Source organism: Microcaecilia unicolor, chromosome 1, assembly GCF_901765095.1.
Source record: "Microcaecilia unicolor chromosome 1, aMicUni1.1, whole genome shotgun sequence".
NCBI classification, from domain to species: Eukaryota; Metazoa; Chordata; class Amphibia; order Gymnophiona; family Siphonopidae; genus Microcaecilia; species Microcaecilia unicolor.
Window position 1 is genome coordinate 511,982,790 of NC_044031.1, and position 22,736 is coordinate 512,005,525.

Consider the following 22,736-nt stretch of genomic DNA (forward strand, 5'->3'; position numbering starts at 1 on the left):
ATAAGAAACAGCATAAGGAATGTCAAATATACAAGCGTGGAATCTGGCTGGACCCATTCTTCTGTAATCTATGAAAAGTGTCTTTTCTTTCTTTCTTGCACTCTTGCTCTTCAATTCTGATTTGTCTTTGATATCGCCCAGAGATCTCTATCTCTCTCTCTCTCTCTCTCTGGTTTTGTAAGCCACATTGAGCCTGCATGTTTGTGGGGGTAATGTGGGGTATAAAGGTAAGTCAAATGCAAAGCGATGATAAGGAAGGGAGGGAGAGAGTGGAAAACATGAAAAAGGATCTGCGGAAGCTAGAAGAATGGTCTAAAGTTTGGCAATTAAAATTCAATGCGAAGAAATGCAAAGTGCTGCACTTAGAGAGTAGAAATCCACGGGAGACGTATGTGTTAGGCGGGGAGAGTCTGATCTGTACGGATGGGGAGAGGGATCTTGGGGTGATAGTATCTGAGGATCTGAAGGCGACGAAACAGTGTGACAAGGTGGTGGCCATAGCTAGAAGGTTGCTAGGCTGTATAGAGAGAGGTGTGACCAGCAGAAGAAAGGAAGTGTTGATGCCCCTATATAAGTCGTTGGTGAGGCCCCAACTTGAGTATTGTGTTCAGTTTTGGAGGCCGTATATTGCTAAGGATGTAAAAAGAATTGAAGCGGTGCAAAGAAAAGCTACGAGAATGGTATGGGATTTGCGTTACAAGACGTATGAGGAGAGACTTGCTGACTTGAACTTGTATACCCTAGAGGAAAGGAGAAACAGGCATGATATGATACAGACGTTCAAATATTTGAAAGGTATTAATCCGCAAATGAACCATTTCCGGAGATGGGAAGGCGGTAGAACTAGAGGACATGAAATGAGATTGAAGGGGGGCAGACTCAAGAAAAATGTCAGGAAGTATTTTTTCAGGGAGAGAGTGGTGAATACTTGGAATACCCTCCCGCGGGAGGTGGTGGAGATGAAAACGGTAACAGAATTAAAAAATGCGTGGGATAAGCATAAAAGAATTCTGTTCAGAAGGAATGGATCCTCAGAAGCTTAGCGGAGATTGGGTGGCAGAGCCGGTGGGGGCGGGGCTGGTAGTTGGGAGGTGGGGCTTGTGCTGGGCAGAAATCTATGGTCTGTGCCGTGAAAATGGCAGATACTAATCAAGGTCAGGTATACACCAAAAGTAGCACATATCAGTTATCTTGTTGAGCAGACTGGATGGACCGTGCAGGTCTTTCTCTGCCGTCATCTACTATGTTACTATGTAAAGAGGGACTTTGAAAAAAAGATTGCGTTGGAGGCAAAAACACATAGTAAGAATTTGTTTAGGTATATTAAAAGCAAGAAGCTGGCAAAAGAATCAGTTGGACTGCTAAATGATCGAGGGATAAAAGGGGCGCTCAGGGAAGACAAAAGCCATAGCAGAGAGATTAAATGAATTCTTTGCTTCTGTCTTCATCGAGGAAGATTTGGGAATGATACCAGTGCCAGAAATGGTATTCGAAGCTGACGAGTCGGAGAAACTAAATGAAATCTCTCTAAACCTAGAGGATGTAATGCGGCAATTTGACAAATTGAAGAGTAGCAAATCTCCTGGACTGGATGGTATTCATCCCAGAGTACTGATAGAATTGAGAAATGAACTGACAGAACTATTGTTAGAAATATGTAAATTATCTTTAAAATCGAGCGTGGTACCGGAAGATTGGAGGGTAGCCCATGTAACACCGATATATAAAAAAGGTTCCAGAGGGGATCCGAGAAATTATAGACCAGTGAGCCTGACATCGGTTGCAGACAAAATGGTAGAGTCTATTTAAAGAATAAAATTACAGAGCATATTCAAAAGCATGGATTAATGAGAAAAAGCCAACATGGATTTAGTGAAGGGAAATCTTGCCACACCAATCTGTTACATTTCTTTGAAGAGGTGAACAAACATGTGGATAAAGGCGAGTCAGTTGACATTGTGTATCTGGACTTTCAAAAGACGTTTGACAAAGTACTTCATGAAAGACCCCAGAGGAAATTGGAGAGTCATGGGATAGGAAGTAGTGTCCTATTGTGGATTAAAAACTGGTTAACGGATAGAGAGTATGGTTAAATGGTATTCTCAATGGAGAAGGGTAGTCCTTGCTGGGACTGCTGCTTTTTAACATATTTATAAAGGATTTAGAGATGGGAGTAACTAGTGTAATTAAATTTGCTGATGACACAAAGTTATTCAAAGTTGTTAATTCGCAAGAGGATTGTTTAAAATTACAAGAGGACTTTATGAGACTGGGAGACTGGGCGTCTAAATGGCAGATGACATTTGATGTGAGCAAGTGCAAAGTGATGCATGTGGGAAAGAGAAACCCAAACTATAGCTACGTAATGCAAGGTTCCACGTTAGGAGTCACCGACCAAGAAAGGGATCTCGGCGTCATTGTTGATATGTTGAAATGTTCTGATCTGTGTGCTGCGACGGTTAAGAAAGCAAATAGAATGTTAGGTATTATTAGTAAAGGAATAGAAAACAAAAGTGAGGACGTTATAATGCCTTTGTATCATTCCATGGTGCGACCTCACCTTGAATATTGTGTTCAATTCTGGTCACTGCATCTCAAAAAGATATAGTGGAATTAGAAAAGGTAAAGAGAAGGGCGACAAAAATGATAAAGGGGATGGGATGACTTCCCTATGAGGAAAGGCTGAAGCATCTAGGGCTCTTCAGTTTGGAGAAGAGACGGCTGAGGGGACATATGATAGAGGTTTATAAAATAATGAGTGGAGTGGAATGGGTAGACATGAACAGTTTGTTTACTCTTTCCAAAAATACTAGGACTAGGGGGCATGCAATGAAGCTACAAAGTAGTAAATTTAATACGAATCAGAGAAAAGTTTTCTTCACTCAACGTGTAATTAAACTCTGAAATTCATTGCCAGAGAATGTGGTAAAGGCGTTTAGCTTAGCGGAGTTTAAAAAGAGTCTGGACGACTTCCTAAAGGAAAAGTCCATAGACTGTTATTAAATTGACTTGGGAAAATCCACTGCTTATTTTTGGAATAAACATCATAAAATATATTGAGCTTTTCTGGGATCTTGCCAGTTATTTGTGACCTGGGTTGGCTACTGTTGGAAACAGGATACTGGACTTGATGGACCTTTAGTCTGTTCCAGTGTGACAATACTTATGTACTTATGACTTTTCCTCTAGGAATTTGTCCAATACATTTTTAAAACCAGATATGCTAACTGCTGTTACCACAATTCTGCCAACGAGCTTCAGAGTTTAACTATTGTTGGAGTAAAAAAATATTTCCTCCTATTTGTTTTAAATATATTTCCACGTAACTTCATTAATTGTCCCCTAATCTTTGTACTTTTTGAAAGAGTAAAATATCGATTCACTTTTACCTGTTCTACACCACTCGGGATTTTGAAGACCTCAGTCTCATCTCCCCTCAGCAGTCTCTTTTCCAAGCTGAAGAGCCCTAACCTCCTTAGCCTTTCCTCATATGAAATACTTCCATCTGCTTTATCCAGGTCTGTCACTGCATTTATAATATGCCAAAAAAAAACCTTTTTATCTGCTCTGCTAAGCTTGCGATCTGTTTTACTGTTTGATTTCCTAACTAACTGCTATTGGCTATTTACTTGGTTTGCAGGGCTCAGCATCCCTGCCAGCAAAGTAAAAGAGAATTCAGGAGCATTTTGGAAGCCAGTTGTCAAAGTAGCCATGGGGGGGCCTACTTTAACAACCGGCTCCCAAAATTCTTTAAAATTTAACAAACAGCTCTTGCGAGCCTGCGAGAGCCCCCTCCAGCACACCACTGAGTAGAAAGATCAAGGAGGGTGGAGAGCCTGTTCCAATGAGTTGCAACACAGGGGAGAGATGCAAGACAGCAAATGTGACAAAAATCACAAGCAAGGAGACCAAGTGGAATCAGAACTGTGAGCAAATTTGAACTTTTTTGTCATCATGTTACTCTTTTCTTGTGGACTGTCTAATTACTTTTATTGCCTTTCTTTTCTACATTTTTGTACACTTGCAGGTTGCCCATAAAACAGGCATTTTTATCCAAATCCTTACCAGCCTCCATTGTTTTGTTTTTAAGTTTGTGTGTTTTTAAGTTTGCTCCATCCTAGGGGCAGTAGAGATAGCCCTAAGCCACCCTCAGAGGTCTATTGTCTATGCAAATTTTAGGCCCAGACATGAAAAATGCTGTATCATACCCACCTCAGGGGTCACCTTCAACCCCACTTAATGGAGGACTGTTTAAAATATACATATATACATAAACACACACATGCACATTATCAAAATCTCAGGAGGAGCCTGAAGGATAACTAAGAGAGGAAATAAGGTTGAAGTCTTTTAATACCTTTACATAATCCCTGATAATATAACTCCACCAGTATTTGAACCATCAAACACATAAGACATCTCTAAGCTTTGAATAGAGGTAGGATGAGTTATCTGTAGTAGCAAGACAGACCAAGGCTGCCAACTACAGAGCAAAGACAGGCATGTATGGCAGTTATTTAACACTCAGTCCACACTACAATCAAAGGAATGAAATACAGTTTAGTTAGTAGCCTGATACACCATCTTTCACACAGAAATGCAACAAAGTGGATAACATAAAGAAATGGAAGACAGCGGAAAGGAGAAAACTTTAATAACAAGGGTGGGACTGCAAAGAGATGAACAGTAGCAGTCTGTGGCCTGGGTGAAGGAATGACTTTTAAGTCCTTCCATCAAGTGGTACTGAGGCAGCCATGGCATAATTATATATATAAGAAATCATATGAAGGGTTAATTCTGTTAAAAGCTTGGTATTTGAATTGAATTCTTATTTCAAATTTCAACTTTTACTTTGTAAGTGAAGTGAAGGTATGCCAGATGGTTCAGATTATATTGAACTCTAGCGTTTGCCGGGCTGGGTTAAAAAGGTCAGAGACAGGAATTTCTTTCACCCTTGTGAATAATGAATGCTAGCAAACACATATGTATTTTATTATGAGCCGGCATATTGCAGGCAGTTTGTTTAGGATTAAATAGAAAAATGCTTAGATAGAAAATACTATTTAGAGAGAGAGAGGCAATAGATTAGTATTTACAAGTTTTTGATATTTAGAATATGTGTTATAAGGATGCTTACTTTAGAATATGTTGTATTCTGTGTAAATTAATAAGGTTTGTGTCTGTGTAGAATATCTGTTAAATTCTGTATTACTCTTTGTCTGCTGTTTAAGAGGTCAAGCAAGGACTGCAGTGAAGAGGCCAACATGTGGTTTGACTTAGCCATAGTTCTGGCTGGTTCAATGTATAAGCTGATAGGTGAACGAGGTCAGGGCTAGTCAGCTCTCTTCTCCTTGATTAATTATAGATAAGTGTAGGACTGGCCTCCTGAAAGTATATCTGTATGCTATTAAGTAAGATTGACTTTTGACCTCTTTAATGAATGCCAGAGTTTAGTTAGCAGTTAGTATGAACCAGACTAGGAATATGAGAATAACCAATCTCACTAGGGCCTCTTGGTCTCTAAGGGAACCCAGTTAAGCTATAGATGAGAAGTCAATCATAATGAGAAATATAAGAGTTCTGGAGACCAAATGTCTGGCTTAAGGGGCCCCAGGTCACAGGTCAGTTTAGGATGTCTGGAACCTATGTAACTGATATTTTTAAAGTAATGATTGGTTGAGGCAAAGTGACCAATCTATTCCTTAACCAATTGGAGAGTAAGGGGGCTGGGCTAGGCTAGGCTGGATAGAACAGTATTTAAGTAGGAGCAGAAGCAGTTTACGTCAGAAGGAGCTCAGAAGAAAGAGAAGGACAGAAGGAACAGACAGAAGAAGGAGAAGACAGCATAAGAAGAGAAGCAGCTGAGACAAAGACAAAAAGAGCTGAGAGAAAGAGAAGAGAGCTAGAACTGATGTCTTGCTTTGTTTGCTGGCAAATAAAGAAGATTACTTTCTCATTCTGGTGTGTGCTGTCTGACTCCTGAAGCATCACAAATTCATGCATCCATTCCTGCAACAATTCTTGGTGGCAGCGGTGGGATGAATCCTGCATTAATCCCAGCACCCAACTGACTGGAGAACATTCGCCGGGTATGTATTCTGTATTCTGTATTGTAATTCTAGCTAGAAAATTGTAAATCAGCCCCTCAAACAAATTGAGGAAGGAGAGCCTGATCAACTCTCAGCGAAGGCCCTAGTACCTTCTAATCTAGAGGAGATTAGAAGCGAAAACGCTTGAGCTTATCTGTATCTGAGAAATCTGAAATTGTTGGGTGGGATTTTCTGTATGGAATGTGTGATGCGTGAATGATTATTGAGTGCGGACTTCTTATAGCTGCATTTCCAATTAACGCGAGTTCAATTGGTCAGCAACGGAAGGAAGCGATTGCTGTCTGTCTACCTAGTGTCTCGAGAGTGCAGACCCCTTACTGCACTTTCAAAAATTCCCTCCCTTTTTGTGTGTTGTAACTGTAAGCATTATGGGTGGGACATCATCTAGACAAATTGCTACCCCCCTAGACTGTATGCTTAAGAACTTCAAGAAAGGATTTTTAATTAATGACTATGGACAGACTTTAAGCTCAAGTACTCTAAGAACCTTGTGTGAAGTTGAGTGGCCATCTATGGGAGTGGGGTGGCCCCCTAGTGGCAGCTTAGATATTGAAGTAATCCGGAAGGTCTACAGCATAGTTGTAGGAGAACCAGAATATTCTGAACAACTCCCCTATATAGATTCTTGGGACAGCCTTGTGACTGACCCTCCCTCCTGGTTGAAAACTTATATGGGATCCCCAGTAAAATTCATGTTAGGCCGTGTTCAAAGAAAGATTAGAAAATCTAAACTAGAAGAGGGAAAGAGCCCTAGGAAGCCTACCACCCAATCGGTGGCTTCCGCCCCTACCCTGTCCGAGAAACCCATACTCTCTGATGACCCCTCAGACCTTGAGCCACCACCTTATGGCCCATTGTTGGGGTTCCGTGCCGCCCCTAGAGATCCACGCCGCCCAGCTCAAGCCTCTCCAGCACAGGCTTCTCCGGATAGTTCTTCCCCTCCTGTGCAAAACCTGCCACACCCTAGGTTGGACTTTTCACCCGGCCTCTACCCTTCTGTGCCACATCCTCTCCTGTTAACCTCTGAAGACCCGTTTTGGGTTCCACTCCCTGACTCCTCAACTCCTGACAGCCCAGCCTCTCCCTCTAATACCCCTACCCACTCATCAGGGGCCCGGCATCCCTTTCAATGGACTGAATCACCTGTGACCACCTCTCAGTCTATGAGTACCCCTCCCCATCCCTCAGGGGTTCAACATACCTCCACTGAATGGGTTAGACCCGCTGCAATCACCTTTGAGCATGATAGGAGGGTAGCTCCTAGCTCTACCTCAGGTTCCATTCCCACCTCCTCGAGAGTTCTGCCCCTCCGCCAGGTAACTACCACTCGACCGGATCCTAATAATCAGGGTCAGGTTATACAGGCACAGGCCTATCAGTATGTACCCTTCACAACCACCGATCTCCTGAATTGGAAGACGCATTACCCCTCTTATACTGAAAAGCCTCAGGCAGTGGTGGACCTAGTGGCTAGCATTATGGCCACCCATAACCCAACCTGGACTGATTGTCAACAACTTCTCCTGACCCTCTTCACAACTGAGGAGAGGCGGAAGATTTTGCAAAATGCTGAGGCCATCACGCGAGCACGTGCTCCCGAGAGGACACCGGACCTAGAGGGGTGGGTTAGAGCTCGGTTTCCTCGCGCAGCTCCAGATTGGGATCCAAATGATGGGCAGCACTATGAACTGTTGTCTGGCTATTGCCGGGACTTGCTGGAAGGTATGAGGAAAGGCATAAAGAGGCCCATTAATCTGGCAAAGGTCTCTGAAATTCTCCAAGGGGCAACTGAATCCCCTGGGGCCTTTCTAGAGCGACTAATTGAAGCCTACAGAACATACACCCCATTTGACCCTGAAGCCCAAGAAAACCAGAGAATGGTGAATAGTGCATTGGTGGACCAGAGTATGCCAGATATCCGGAAGAAGTTGCAGCGTCAGGAGGGATTCGCAGGGATGAATACCACCCAGCTAATTGAGATCGCAACTAAGGTTTTCATTAATAGAGATCAGGAGGTGCGCCGAGAGGCTGACCGGAAGATGCAGAAGAAGGCCGACCTTTTAGCGGCAGCCATTACTAATTCCACCCTTAACCGAGGTCGACCTCTAGCTAATGGGAAGCCAAAGTGGGACCCCGGACCACCAGCCAGGCCCCGAGATTCCTTCAATCAATCCCGGCCAAGGGGGGAGAATCCCAGACCAAGATTGGAGAGGGATCAGTGTGCCTATTGTAAGGAAAGAGGGCACTGGAAAGATGAATGCCCCCAGAGGCGCCAGGGACTGAGAAGGGGACCAGGAGATCGAGGAAGCCGAGGCCGAGTTCGAGAGGGAAGATATGAGCCTCCTGAATCTGACATCATCGGGATAGCCGAGATGGCAGAATGGGACGAATAGGACAGACCGGGTTCCTACAAACTGGGCTCCCAGGAACCTATGGTCAAGTTAACTATAGGGAGCCGCTCAATTCCATTTATGATTGATACAGGAGCTGAACATTCTGTTGTGACGGAGCGATTAGCGCCTGTGTCTGGAAAAACTGTCCGAGTGGTGGGAGCCACGGGGGTGCAGAACCGGAGGCCCTTCCTGACAACCCGTAGATGCCAATTAGGCTCACACATAGTCACTCATGAATTCCTTTATATGCCAGACTGTCCAATCCCTTTGTTAGGTCGAGACCTGCTGTCCAAGCTTAGGGCCCAAATTTCTTTTGACTCTGATGGCCAGACTTCAGTCTCCTTTCGGCCCCCAACATCCAGCCCTAAGGGTATATTGAGTTTCTGTTGCCCTCTTGAAGAAGAATGGCGGCTGCATCAGTCACATAGCCAAGTTGACCTACCCCTGGCAGACAGCTTTCAGGTCAGTGGGGTATGGGCAGAAGATAATCCCCCAGGGTTGGCCCGAAATATTCCTCCTGTACATGTAGATTTACTTCCAAATGCCCGGCCAATCCATCTTCGCCAATACCCAATTCCCAGAAAGGCTCTGGAAGGGATCCAAGCACATTTGAATCGTCTGTTATCCTATGGAATTATTCGTCCTTGCCAGTCTCCATGGAATACGCCACTATTGCCAGTTCAGAAGCCAGGGACTGAGGACTACCGGCCAGTCCAAGACTTACGAGTGGTCAACAAATCTACTATCTCATTACACCCTGTAGTGCCTAATCCATATGTCCTGTTAGGATTGATACCTTCTGGAGCTACCCATTTCACAACACTAGACCTAAAAGATGCCTTCTTTTGTATTCGGGTGGCCCCCGCTAGTCAACTGCTTTTCGCCTTTCAATGGGAAAACCCAGTAACAGGAAGGAAGCTTCAGTATACATGGACCCGCCTGCCACAGGGGTTCAAGAACTCCCCCACCATTTTTGGGACTGCCCTAGGACAAGACCTTAAGACTTTTAAATCTGAGCCTTCCAGGCGAGTTTTACTCCAGTATGTAGATGACCTCCTGATTGCAGCAGTGACCCAGGAAGAGTGTTTTGAGGCTACTAGAGAATTGCTGGAGCTACTCTTGGATGCAGGCTATAAGGTCTCACGCTCAAAGGCCCAACTTTGTCAGTTAGAAGTGAAGTATCTGGGCTTTTGCATTTCCCAGGGAAGTCGGAGACTGGATGCTAGTAGGAAGCAAGCGGTAGCTGCAATTCCCCAACCCAAGTCTAGAAGAGAAGTTAGGGAATTCCTGGGAGCAGCTGGATTCTGCAGAATTTGGATTCCAAATTTTGCATTGATGGCGAAACCCCTTTACCAAGCCACAAAGGGGGGTGAAAAGGAACCATTTGAATGGGGACCTACTGCTCAACAATCCTTCATTGCCATAAAGAAAGCCCTACTCCAAGCCCCTGCGTTGGGCCTTCCTGATGTGGAGAAACCTTTCTCATTGTATGTCCACGAGCGACAGGGGGTTGCTCTGGGTGTGCTGACCCAGATGATGGGATCCTGGCAGAGGCCTGTTGCATACCTGTCTAAACAGCTGGATGGAGTGGCTAAAGGATGGCCAGCCTGCATGAGGGCCATTGCAGCAACAGCCTTACTGGTCCAGGAAGCTGATAAGTTGACCTTGGGGCAAGAACTGGTTGTTAAAGTCCCCCATGCAGTTCTCACCCTCATGGAGTATAAGGGCAATCACTGGTTTACAAATAACCGCATGGTTAAGTACCAAGCTAGCTTGTGTGAGAATCCACGGATACACCTGGAAACAGTGGCTACATTCAATCCTGCTACTCTTTTGCCAGCATCTGAGGGACCACCGGATCATGACTGTATCCAAACCATGGATGAAGTGTACTCCAGTCGACCAGATCTTAAAGATGTTCCGTGGAGGGACCCAGATGTAATTTATTTCACAGATGGAAGCAGTTATGTGGAGAACTCTAAGCGATTGGCAGGCTATGCTGTGGTGACAGAGGACAAGGTGATAGAAGCAAGAGCCCTGCCCCAAGGAACTTCAGCCCAGAAAGCAGAACTTGTGGCCCTCATACGAGCTCTGGAGCTAGCAGCAGGACTGGTAACCAACATTTATACTGATTCTAAGTATGCCTTCACAACCCTACATGCTCATGGAGCTTTGTATAAGGAAAAGGGACTCATAAATGCTGCAGGCCAACCTGTTAAGTATGGACCTGAAATACTTCAGCTGCTAGAGGCTGTTTGGGCCCCCAAGAAGGTAGCTGTCATTCACTGCAGGGGACACCAAAGGGTAGATACTCCAGTGGCCCGAGGGAACCGCCATGCTGATCGGGTGGCCAAAGAAGCTGCTCGAGGACCCCTAGCAAGTACTGTGACTCCCCTGTTCCAAATTCGATTGCAAGAATGGACGCCTATGTATACCCAAATGGAAGAGAAATGGGCTCAAGAGGAAGGTGCAGTAAGGTTACATCTCCCTGATACCAGAGTTCTGGTGCCACGCCACCTAGCTTGGCCTGTAGTGTCTCAAGCTCATGACCTATCACACTTAGGGAAAACAGCACTAGCCCGCCTACTCAATCGAGTAGTGGTGCTGGAAGGATTGGATAGTCTGGTTGCCACTGCCTCTGCCCGATGTACTCTCTGTGCCCAGAATAATGCTCGTCAGGGACCCCGTATTCCACCAGGAGTTCAGTCTAGAGGACTAACACCCTTTGAGTCCCTAGTTATAGACTTCACAGAAATGCCCAGGAGCGGTAGGCTCCGATACCTCTTAGTTATGGTTTGTACCTTTTCTGGGTGGGTGGAAGCATATCCTACAGTTACTGAGAAAGCCACAGAAGTAGCTCGAGCCCTCCTTAGGGATGTCATCCCCAGGTATGGACTGCCCCTTGCCATAGGTTCAGATAATGGTCCCGCCTTTGTTGAAGCTACACTTCAGGCCCTGTCCCGCGCATTGCGCATTACCTGGAAATTGCATTGTGCCTATCGTCCCCAGAGTTCAGGGCAGGTTGAGCGGGCAAACAGAACCTTGAAAAATAGCCTAGCAAAGATTTGTCAGGAAACCCAATTGAAATGGCCACAGGCATTGCCACTAGCCCTCTTTCGCCTTCGATGCACCCCAACTAAAGGAACAGCCCTCTCTCCCTTTGAAATTGTGTATGGGAAGCCCCCAGCCATTTTACAGGGAATTAAGGGAGACATAGGGATTTTAGGGTCTGCCCAGGTGCAGGAGCAGGTAGCCCTCCTGGGTAAGATAATTTCTGAGCTTCAGTCTTATGTGAGAGAAATAAACCCTGTCCCCTTCCAGGCTCAGGTACATTCCTTCCTGCCAGGGGATAGAGTTTGGGTGAAAGATTGGAAGCTCCAGCCTTTGGGGCCCCGATGGAAAGGACCTTTTACTGTTTTGCTTTCTACCCCTGCAGCTGTGAAGGTCACAGGGATTACTCCATGGGTCCATTGGTCTCGAATTAAGTCTGCTGACCAGACTGAGCCCAGCACGGATCAGACGGAGCCTAGACAGTGGAGAGCAGAAAGAGATCCAGCGGAGCCATTGAAGTTGCGCTTGACCCGAACCAAAGAATCTACTAGCTGAAAAGAAGGGTCAACTGCATACTGCAGGAGCGGCTGAACTTCGGCTTCACACTGAGACTCTTTCTTGCCCTGATTCTGGCTTTCTTGGAATTTGAGAGCTTGATCCTTATCAGTTGAGGGTCTATCCCAACTGGTATAAGAACTCAAAGACTGAGAACACTATATGAGAGTAATCTGTGATTAGCACAGACTGTTGAAATATTATTGCTTAATTAGTTTGCTGTATTTGTTTTAGATTAGGAAGAAAGAAAATGTTAGTAGCTTGGATGCTTTTGTTGTTTTCTACTCCTTGCCTCCTTGTTCCTAATACCCCAACTCGCTCCAACCTTTGGTTACACTCAGTCCAGGAACTAATTAGCCAGGCAAAGATTACTTCCCCTTGTATTGTGTGTTCCCGATTTTCTCCTTATACTACAGATGTCCCAGCTGTACCTGTCCCTGTGCAACTCCCAGCTCTTATACCTCCCTACTTTTCGAGTTCAGGCCCTTGGAGCCAGGATTATACTTGGTGGTCCTTTTATAATGCTACTTCCCCCTCTGACTCTTCTCTAAGGCCAGTTTTTACGTCTCCCTATCCAGCTTCTGGAGTGTTTTGTTTAACAAGAAGCATCTCAACTGTTCTTCCCATTCCCTGTAATTATACTAATGTTCTCCCAGAAAAAGGAGAATCTGTGTGGGTAGTTTCTCCAGGTACTCCTATGTGCCCTGCTACCATACCTGCAGATTATGACCCAGGTGATTATCTGGCTCCTAAGCGTACCACTGAGAAGACTATAGTGTCCAAGCTTATTTTCTACTTTCATAAGTCCCCGGGGTATGAAGAGTTACTAACAAATGAGCAGCCTGTCACAATTGGGGATTGGCGCCTATGGTGTGCAAAGTCTCCATTTCGTCTTCGTTCCCCCTGGGATAGGGGCTCGCATTATGGGCACCCTAAGTACCCTGTCCAGCCTGAGCCAACATTTATTGGGAACTTTCCTCACCCTCTCCTTGGTCATTACTGGCTCTGTGATAATGTCCTCCACATGATTCTTCCCCCTACATATGATTTTTGTGTATTGGTAACCTTGAATTATTTTCCTAAAGTTATTCCTCTTAAGCCACTATCCCCGCACCGCTCTAAGCGAGAGGCTTTGTCCTTACCTTCCTCCGTTGCCACAGAGGATGAGGCGATTGAATTAGCCCTCCAGTATATCAACTCTACTTATCCTCTGACTAAAAAGAGACTTGTAGCCCTTTCTGCCACGGCCTGGATTCCAATTGGAGGCCCGGTAGCGGGTATTACTGAACTAGGTATGGCTACTCGGAGACTTCAGTCCCTACTCCATGTTTTAGTTCATGAGCTGAACGTGGTAGTCAATGCATTGCAGGATCAAATTAATGAATTAAGTATAGTTTCTCGGTATAATCGTATGGGCCTTGACTATCTCTTTGCAGCCCAGGGTGGTCTCTGCACAGTGCTAAATTCTTCAGAGTGCTGTACTATTGTCATAAATAGGACGCATGTAGTTAGGCATGCCATGGATAAAGTCCTACAGTTGGCTAGCCTTAATGTGGAGGATTACCGAGGAGGATTAGACCTTACCTCCTGGTGGTGGTCATTGACCTCCTGGATACGTCCTTTGTTCATTTCCCTAATAGTCTTAGTTTTAGCAGGGTTGTTGTTTTGTTTCCTGGCCTCATGTGCTTCGGCAGTATGCCGTCGGACCTTAACAAGTAGGGTAATGGTGATTCACAAGTCTATTCCTAGTTAGGATCACTATAATCTCCAGAGTTTGAGTTGTGAGACTTATCTCTGCATAAGCTGATTTTAGTCTCAAAGGGGGGAATGAGGCAGCCATGGCATAATTATATATATAAGAAATCATATGAAGGGTTAATTCTGTTAAAAGCTTGGTATTTGAATTGAATTCTTATTTCAAATTTCAACTTTTACTTTGTAAGTGAAGTGAAGGTATGCCAGATGGTTCAGATTATATTGAACTCTAGCGTTTGCCGGGCTGGGTTAAAAAGGTCAGAGACAGGAATTTCTTTCACCCTTGTGAATAATGAATGCTAGCAAACACATATGTATTTTATTATGAGCCGGCATATTGCAGGCAGTTTGTTTAGGATTAAATAGAAAAATGCTTAGATAGAAAATACTATTTAGAGAGAGAGAGGCAATAGATTAGTATTTACAAGTTTTTGATATTTAGAATATGTGTTATAAGGATGCTTACTTTAGAATATGTTGTATTCTGTGTAAATTAATAAGGTTTGTGTCTGTGTAGAATATCTGTTAAATTCTGTATTACTCTTTGTCTGCTGTTTAAGAGGTCAAGCAAGGACTGCAGTGAAGAGGCCAACATGTGGTTTGACTTAGCCATAGTTCTGGCTGGTTCAATGTATAAGCTGATAGGTGAACGAGGTCAGGGCTAGTCAGCTCTCTTCTCCTTGATTAATTATAGCTAAGTGTAGGACTGGCCTCCTGAAAGTATATCTGTATGCTATTAAGTAAGATTGACTTTTGACCTCTTTAATGAATGCCAGAGTTTAGTTAGCAGTTAGTATGAACCAGACTAGGAATATGAGAATAACCAATCTCACTAGGGCCTCTTGGTCTCTAAGGGAACCCAGTTAAGCTATAGATGAGAAATCAATCATAATGAGAAATATAAGAGTTCTGGAGACCAAATGTCTGGCTTAAGGGGCCCCAGGTCACAGGTCAGTTTAGGATGTCTGGAACCTATGTAACTGATATTTTTAAAGTAATGATTGGTTGAGGCAAAGTGACCAATCTATTCCTTAACCAATTGGAGAGTAAGGGGGCTGGGCTAGGCTAGGCTGGATAGAACAGTATTTAAGTAGGAGCAGAAGCAGTTTACGTCAGAAGGAGCTCAGAAGAAAGAGAAGGACAGAAGGAACAGACAGAAGAAGGAGAAGACAGCATAAGAAGAGAAGCAGCTGAGACAAAGACAAAAAGAGCTGAGAGAAAGAGAAGAGAGCTAGAACTGATGTCTTGCTTTGTTTGCTGGCAAATAAAGAAGATTACTTTCTCATTCTGGTGTGTGCTGTCTGACTCCTGAAGCATCACAAATTCATGCATCCATTCCTGCAACAGTACCAACTGGCCTCACTCCTTACACTCCTAGGTAGGGTATTCCAGAAAAGTAATATAAAATAACTGAAGGTGATCCAGCATGTGGATTCTAAGTGAATCATCATGGGTGCAAGAGATAGTCTAAGTTTTAAACTAGAATGAGGATAAAACAGAGCTAGGAAAGTATATCATATTCTCAGGAGTTTTCCAGGTCTGCTAGTAAAGTGGTGTGGTAGCCGTGTGAGTCCACTTTTAAAGGTGGCAAATGCAAATAAATCAAAACAGAGAAAGGAAACTAAGATAATATTTGATTAACAATATATCTTTTGATTAGCTTTAGAAGGTAACCCTTCATCTTCAGATTAGGTCAGCTAGAAAAGAGGCTGAAAAACTACAGTCAAAACATGAAGTCCTATTTATAGTGCAAGGTTTTCTGATGGATGGAGTTTAGTGAATCGTAGTCCTCAAATACAGTAATATGAACCTTGATACTGATTATGTGATATGATCACTAACAATTCCTCTTTGAGGCAGTCCACCTGTGACTTTTCTGATTTGTAGAAAAGGTAATAGAGGGTGAAGATGACTTGCCCAGCTTTCCTGGTTCTTAACCCACTGGTTTAACAACTAGTCCACTCCACTCAGAGCATCTGCTTGCATAAACCCCCTGATTACTCACAGCCTGCTACTACCAAAACACCCAGAACAAGGCCCTAGAGTTTGACAGCCCTGGTGGTAGGTGGTAGGTAGGAAGGAAGGAAAGAATGAGTAGGACTGTGGTTTGGAGGTTAGATAACAGAAATAATTGGGGGCCCATTCTCAGGGTCCTATGTATGTTTGCCTAAGGTCCAACACAATGTTAATCTAGTCCTGCTTATTAAGATATACCAATCACTTCTTCGTTGTCCTTAGTAGTGTCCTTACGCCACAGTCTGCTGCTGAGGAAGCTTTAGACAATTTCAGTTGTGTGAGATAGTTAAAATGAAAACTGAACAATGATATTGACTAATCTAATTCTTGATCCCTAAGTTTTAGTGCTGCAGGTGTATCTTAAAGTATCTACAACTGAAAGATAGTTGTTGTCGACAGCACACCATGACAAAAACTATACAGAAACGTGAACGTTCAACGTTAATGTTGCCTGTTTTAAAAGTGTACCACATTTTGCAATATGTGGAGATTTCTATGAAAGATATGCCAATGCTAAAAGCAGTCACTTTTTTAAAATCTAATGTGTACAAGTAATGGTGTTTTTTGCATGCACCTAACATTTTGTTGTTATTACAGGGCATGTACTTGGCTAAAATAGTTTAGTAACTGTGACTCATAAAAGATTACTGGATACAGCAAGGTGTCTGTAATGTAGTTCTTGAAATGAAAAAGCAACTTCGTAGGTAAAAATTATTGATTCCAGTGGTGACAGTCTGCATGTTTCAGAACATGCTGCCTGCAAAAAAAAAAGAGTGTATAGTGCCATATTGATAGCACCCTAAGGTGCCCTTTTACTAAAGCTTGGCGTGCACTAAATGTTGCAGTCATGTTTTATGTCTACGGGCCATTTGGCACTTAATGCATGCTAATGTCTAAGCTGTAGTAAATGGCCCCTAAATGCAAATTTCCTGAACCGTTGTAGCATGCATGTTGAATCATTCGGTTAAAATTTCCACTAGCACCTATTTCCTTGTACTCTGATACTATGAATCTTGTAGTCTGTCATGAGTATATTTGATGCCATGATTCCACTAAATATTCCACTCTGATGTTAGCTGTCTCTACGAATTATGTCATAGAATCCCTAGTCTTCTATAAATGCACCAGAAGGAAAACAGTTTGCTTTTCTATTTTCTGCATGATTGTAAGTATTCACTTAGAAATTCCTATGTCATCTTTTTTTGTTTTGTTTTTTTTAATTTTCAAACTGTTTAGCGTCACCCAGTCTGGGACTCAGATGTCACATCAGTCAAAAGTGGAGAATCCCCCAACCAGAAACTTTCAAAGGAGGCCTTAACCGCAAAAGAACTGCAGAGCATGGAAAAGCATCTGGCTGGTATGTAGTGGCAAGTGAGCAATAATAGCAGTGAGAAAAATTAATGCAGCCCAGCTCATTGTTACTTCATGGAGTTAATACAGCAGACCCACAGATTTATTCATGTGAAAATAGGGTGACAGAACTGCACACTGAATATCAAAGAGCAAAGATTTAAAAAAAAAAAAACCTAATGAAAGGGATATTACACATATATTCTCACGTATTAGCAAAATAAAATCATGGGGGGGGGGGGGGGGTCAATATTCAAAGCAATTTAAGTGGACAGAAGAGACTCCTTTCTGCTTAAATCACACTCCATTTCCTTGCCACTGATATTCAGCAACATTTAACCAGGCAGTGTCACTGAATATGGATACTTCAGCACAAAAGCAGTATTATATTTTTGGAAGCTACCAGAAAATTCCTCATATTTAGTGGGCCAAAGTGAAAGGGCCTGGTAACGGGGTTTTCATAGTCAGACTATCCGATCAAATGAGACCTCCCCTCAATACCAGTTTCCTCCCCCATCTTCATAACATTTTCCACCTCCTGTTGTACCATTTGAAAGTGATATAGCATCTCTAACAGCATCATTCAGTGACTGAAATAGTACTGGAAGAAGGGGGTCTCACATTCCTCGTCAGTGAAGATAGGGAACCTTCTCTTATGGTAAGGATTCACGCAGGATGGATGGGGAAGGGATTCAGGCCACTGGAGGATTGTCTTGAGGGTGTCCTGGGTGCTTTGGCAGAGTGTGGGTACTTGATAGTGTGGGAGAGGAGGGGCTGAATATTGCCATGAGATGAGTGGTTACCAAGGTGGAGCTTGGATAGGATTGGTGTTGACAGAGTTTCTGAGCTTGATGGAGGTAGAGTGGGATGTAATCCTCTTGCTAACCTGCTCTTTCACTCCATGACAAAAAAAGCCTTATCATAGCATATAAGGAGAGCATACCAAGCTAATTGCCATGCACATAGGAAGGCCTTATTTGGGTGTGTCTTTTCCTTATTTGTACAGAGAGTGATGTTAATGTTAACATGCCCCAGCTAACATCTCATCTTCAATGCTTGGGAAGGCCTAATTTTGTAACATTTTATTTTTAGCATACATACAAAAGACCTAGTACTGCTATCTCTCCTCTTTTCTATAGACTTCCCAGCTAGAGAGCAGCTACAAAGGTTAAGAGTTTAAATGAGGCATGGATGTTATTTAAAAATACCATCTTGGAAGCCCAGACATAAGTATTCCTTGTAGAAAAACAGGAGGAAGAAAGGCCAAATGACAGCCAGCATGGTTAAAAGTCAGGTGAAGGAGGCTATTAGAGTCAAAGGAACCTCTTTTAGAAAATAGATAAAAGACCCATATGAAGAAAACAGGAAGCAGCATATGCACTGGCAAGTTAGATGCAAGGTATTGATAAAGAAGGCCTAAAGAGAATTTGACAAGAAGTTTGCTGTAGAGGCAAAAACTCCATAGCAAAATCTTTTTCAGGTATATTAGAAGCAGAAAGTATGTGATGAAGTCAGTGGACCATTAGATCAACGAGAAAAGGGAGCGCTGCTCGGGGGAGGACAAAGCCATAGCGGAGAGATTAAATGAATTTTTGCTTGTGTCTTTACTGAAGACTATAAAAGGGAGCTACCTTTGCTGAAAATATATTTATGGAGCCCCCTTGACATTAGTAGTGGGCATTTAATCTTGTCAGAGCTGGATTCAGTAAAGTTGAAATGGGGGAGGGGTAGAGCTAGAAGGAGATTAAAGGGGGTCGGAGGGGTGAATAGGGAAAGATGAAAATAATTATTTTTAAATGATTTTGAGTGAAATTGCGCCTTTAGACTGTCCAGTGTCTAGGAAACCGCATGAAAAAAATTTGTGTGGCATTATATTTAGATTGTTGGAATGAGATCAAGGGTGGTGAGAGAAAAAAAAGGAAGTGATCAGAAGGATTTGGGAAAAAAGAAAAAAGGGAAGGTATTGAGGACTATTTTTAACTGGTTGCTTGCGTTTAATGTATATGCTAATGTTTTGGGGTCCATAAAACCAACTCTGTTTCCTGATTTCTGGAAGAATATCGATATGATTTTTGTTTGCATATCGCACTTATGGAGGTTGGGCATGGCTCAACTATGATGAGCAATTCAGATAGAGCTAAGTTTGGAGTTTCAGTGACATTGACCTTTGGTTGGTTGAGATGACTGTTTCTCATCCACCATTTTTTCCAGGGGATGCCTCCTCAGGAACGCTGTCATCTTTGATGGGGGCAGGATTCCTTAATGTTGGAAGGCAGAGACTTCCTATTGCAGGGGGAGCGATACTCGGTGGGTAAGGGAGTAGTCAGGGGCTGCAAGCATGTTTCCAGTTTAATTCCAGGTGATGTAACTGGTCAGGATGCAGGTTTCGACATTGCTGCAGCAGATATAGTGCCCCATACCCAGTCATTCATTGCCCCGTGGGGTGGGGAAGAGGCAAAGAATTATCAGGTAGGCTTCTATAGTACAAGGTTGCAAGAGCTGTTGGGTAAAGTTCTGCCTTCTATTAAAGTTGCAGCTATGGTTGAGGTGGATTTAATTTTGAAAGGGTTTTTGGAAGGGTTTATAATTCCATTTGAAGGACCTAGGCTGTTACACAGTTGAAATAATTTGGTTTCTGTGGTGACTCATACTGTCATAGTGCAAAAGAAATTGCTTTAAGGAGAATTGCTGGCTCTTTTGATTCAATTCCATTGGAGAATTGCGCTATTAGGTGTGATACCCAAAAAGGAAAGTTTAGGTTAATTCTTAATCTTTCTTTCCCAGTTGGGTGTAGCGTGAATGATTTTATTGACTCTTCTCTTGTTCAGTGCAGTATGCATCATTTGTCAAGGTGGTGGAAACGGTGAGGCAATTGGGGCTGGGTATGTTGTTGGCAAAAGCTGATATTGAATCGGCATTCTGTTTACTGCCAGTGCACCCACAGTCATCTAATCTTTTGGGTTTCATGTTTAAGGAGCAGTTTTATTTCAATAGATGTCTCCCTAGGGGATATTCTATTTCATGTTCTTATTGTGAAATGTTTTCAACTTTTGTGCAGTGGGTTACAGAAGAGAAGGCGGGTTTGAGTTCAGTGATTCATTATTTGGATGATTTTTTGTTTGGAGGGCAGGTAGATTCGGGTGAGTGTGAGCATTTGATGACAGTTTTCCAGTCTGTAGCTGTGGAATTTGGTATTCCATTAGCTGAAGATAAGTCAGAAGGACCTTGTACTAAATTGGTGTTGTTAGGTGTGGAAATTGATTCGGTAAAAATGGAATCTAGATAGCCTTTGGAGAAAGTTACAGATTTCTGTGAGGTTAATGATAGTGTTTTAGGATGAAAGAAATTAACAGTGAAAGAAATTCAGTCCCTTGTAGGATGTTTTAATTTTACTATGAGAGTTATTCCAATGGGAAGAACATTTTGTTGGCATTGACAAAAGGTGTGCTCAAGCAGTATTATTAAGTTCATATCCTTAGTATGTTGCGTGAAAATTTGGAGCTTTGAAGTGTTTTTTCAGCAATTTTAATGGTATCCAGGTGTGGCCTCTCCCACCTACTAGTAGTGTGGATTTGCATTTGTTGTCATGTTCCAGGTTTGGATAATGGGATTGCTGATGCTCTCTTTTGTTTGCAGTGGTTCCATTTCCGAACGTTGGTGCCAGAGGCAGATAAATTGTCAGAAGAGCTTCCAAAAGATTTTTAGGAAAGATGTTAGGAATCTTTGAAGAATTGTTAAAAGAGTTTATTGGCAGAGATTACATGAAAATGTTATGGATTGGGTTGGAGGCATTTTCAGGAGTTCTGCAGGCTTGATGTGTGATAGCATTTTGCCTGTGGATGAGAGTTGTTCAGTTTGTGGTGGATAGTTGTAGAAGAGGTAGATTTTTGGGTGTAGTGTCGCAAGCTTTAAGTGCAATAGCATTTATTTATAAGCTGTGCAGCTTCAAAGACCCTACATCTTTCTTGGTGAAAATTAATTGGATGGGTATGCAAGCAGTGGGGCTTCAGGTGGGAAGCTGGTGTACATACCGATTTCCCATGATCTGTTAATTTCTCTTTTGGGAGTTTAAAGGGGGTTTGCATTTCTGAATTTGAAGTTGTGTTATTTTCTGTGGCATTTTCTTTGGAGCTTTGAGGGTTGAGGAAATAGTGGCACCTTCAAAAATGGCTGTAGGTTTCACTGGTTTATTGATAAGGGATGTGGTCCTGGGTAAGAAGGAATTGTGTTTAAAGATTAGGTGCTCAAAGTATGACCAAAAAGGAAGGGATATTTGATTGTGTTTGTGACATGGTCGATCTAAATCTTCTTGTCCATTTTATTGGGCAGAGAAGTGTATGGAAATGCAGCCTTCAGGGGAATTATATTGGTTAGTGCATCTGGACAGTAATCCATTAACTCGATATTGTGCTGCTGTTTTAAAGGCAACTTTTGCTTTGTTGGATGTAATTCAGAGCACTGTGGCACACATTCATTTAGAATTGGAGCAGCTTCTGTGTTGGCTGCTGCTGGTGGATCTAAGGGATTGATTAAAAGAGTGGGGAGGTGGGCTTCCAGGAGTTATCTGGATTATGTTAGAGATTGGTTAATTCGTTTATTTTGTAATGTCTGTGCTCCGTGCCTTGCCTGTTGAAATCTACATTTGGCTTTGTGGACACTCCATATTTTGGGTGAAGAGGCGTGCCTCTGAATCATGTTGGGAACACAGCTAGGTTGGGCGATGCAAGGAGTCATCATTCAATGATTGGGACAACATGGGATGCTATAGGGGCAGCTAGTACCAATCTTAATGCATGCTCAACATTTATCCTACCCTGATGTTATTTTAATTAATCAGAAGAATAAAGTTGGAATTGGTTATAATCTTATGCCATTTTACTTTTGCGAAGCTTATTTGGTCACACATAATTCCTAGGGTGGTTTTGTGAAAGGCTGTAAAGGTGAAAGCTATTGAATGCTTAAGGAAGAGAGTGAATGGTGATGTCTAGGCTTTTGCTGCTATGGGAGGTTTGGTGAGTCATGAGTTCTTGATGACACAGTGTCCTGGGTTGTATCATCCAGACAGTACTCATTTGACAGATATTGGGTTGGACATATTTTTAAGTACAATTCAGGATCTATTGTAGTCTTTGGTAAGTGGTTGAGTGGCTGCAGCATTTTGGGGGAGCAGTGCTAAGCAGAGCTATCACTGCTTTGGTAGGGTTAGGAGGGTGGAAGCCAGGCAGCCAATTGGATGGGGAGAAAAGTGGGGTTGAAATTCAGTTGAGTTGGTGTGTGATGTTGACTGTGATACTGCATTGAGCCAAGGACAGGTCATGGCACCACCGCAAGGCTCAATGCAGTATCACTTTAAATTGACTGTTAATGGAATTCATTAATATTATATGCACTGTGGGTTACTTATGCTGGGAGTTGGGGCTAGGTTGTCACTGGCTAGCCTCAAATTAAGGGTTAAGGGGTAGGTTTGGGCCATCTGGTAAATGGGGGTGACGTTGTTATTTAATTA

General features: G+C 43.0%; 1 protein-coding gene across 1 annotated transcript in view; it reads left to right on the top strand.

Annotated features, from left to right (window-relative positions):
• C1H8orf34 (chromosome 1 C8orf34 homolog) overlaps window positions 1–22,736 on the top strand; it is a 397,204-nt gene that overhangs the window by 334,721 nt on the left and 39,747 nt on the right. The window contains exon 11 of the mRNA XM_030190169.1: window positions 17,117–17,237. Within this exon, the coding sequence (XP_030046029.1) occupies window positions 17,117–17,237 (121 nt within the window). The remainder of the gene's footprint in view (window positions 1–17,116; window positions 17,238–22,736) is intronic.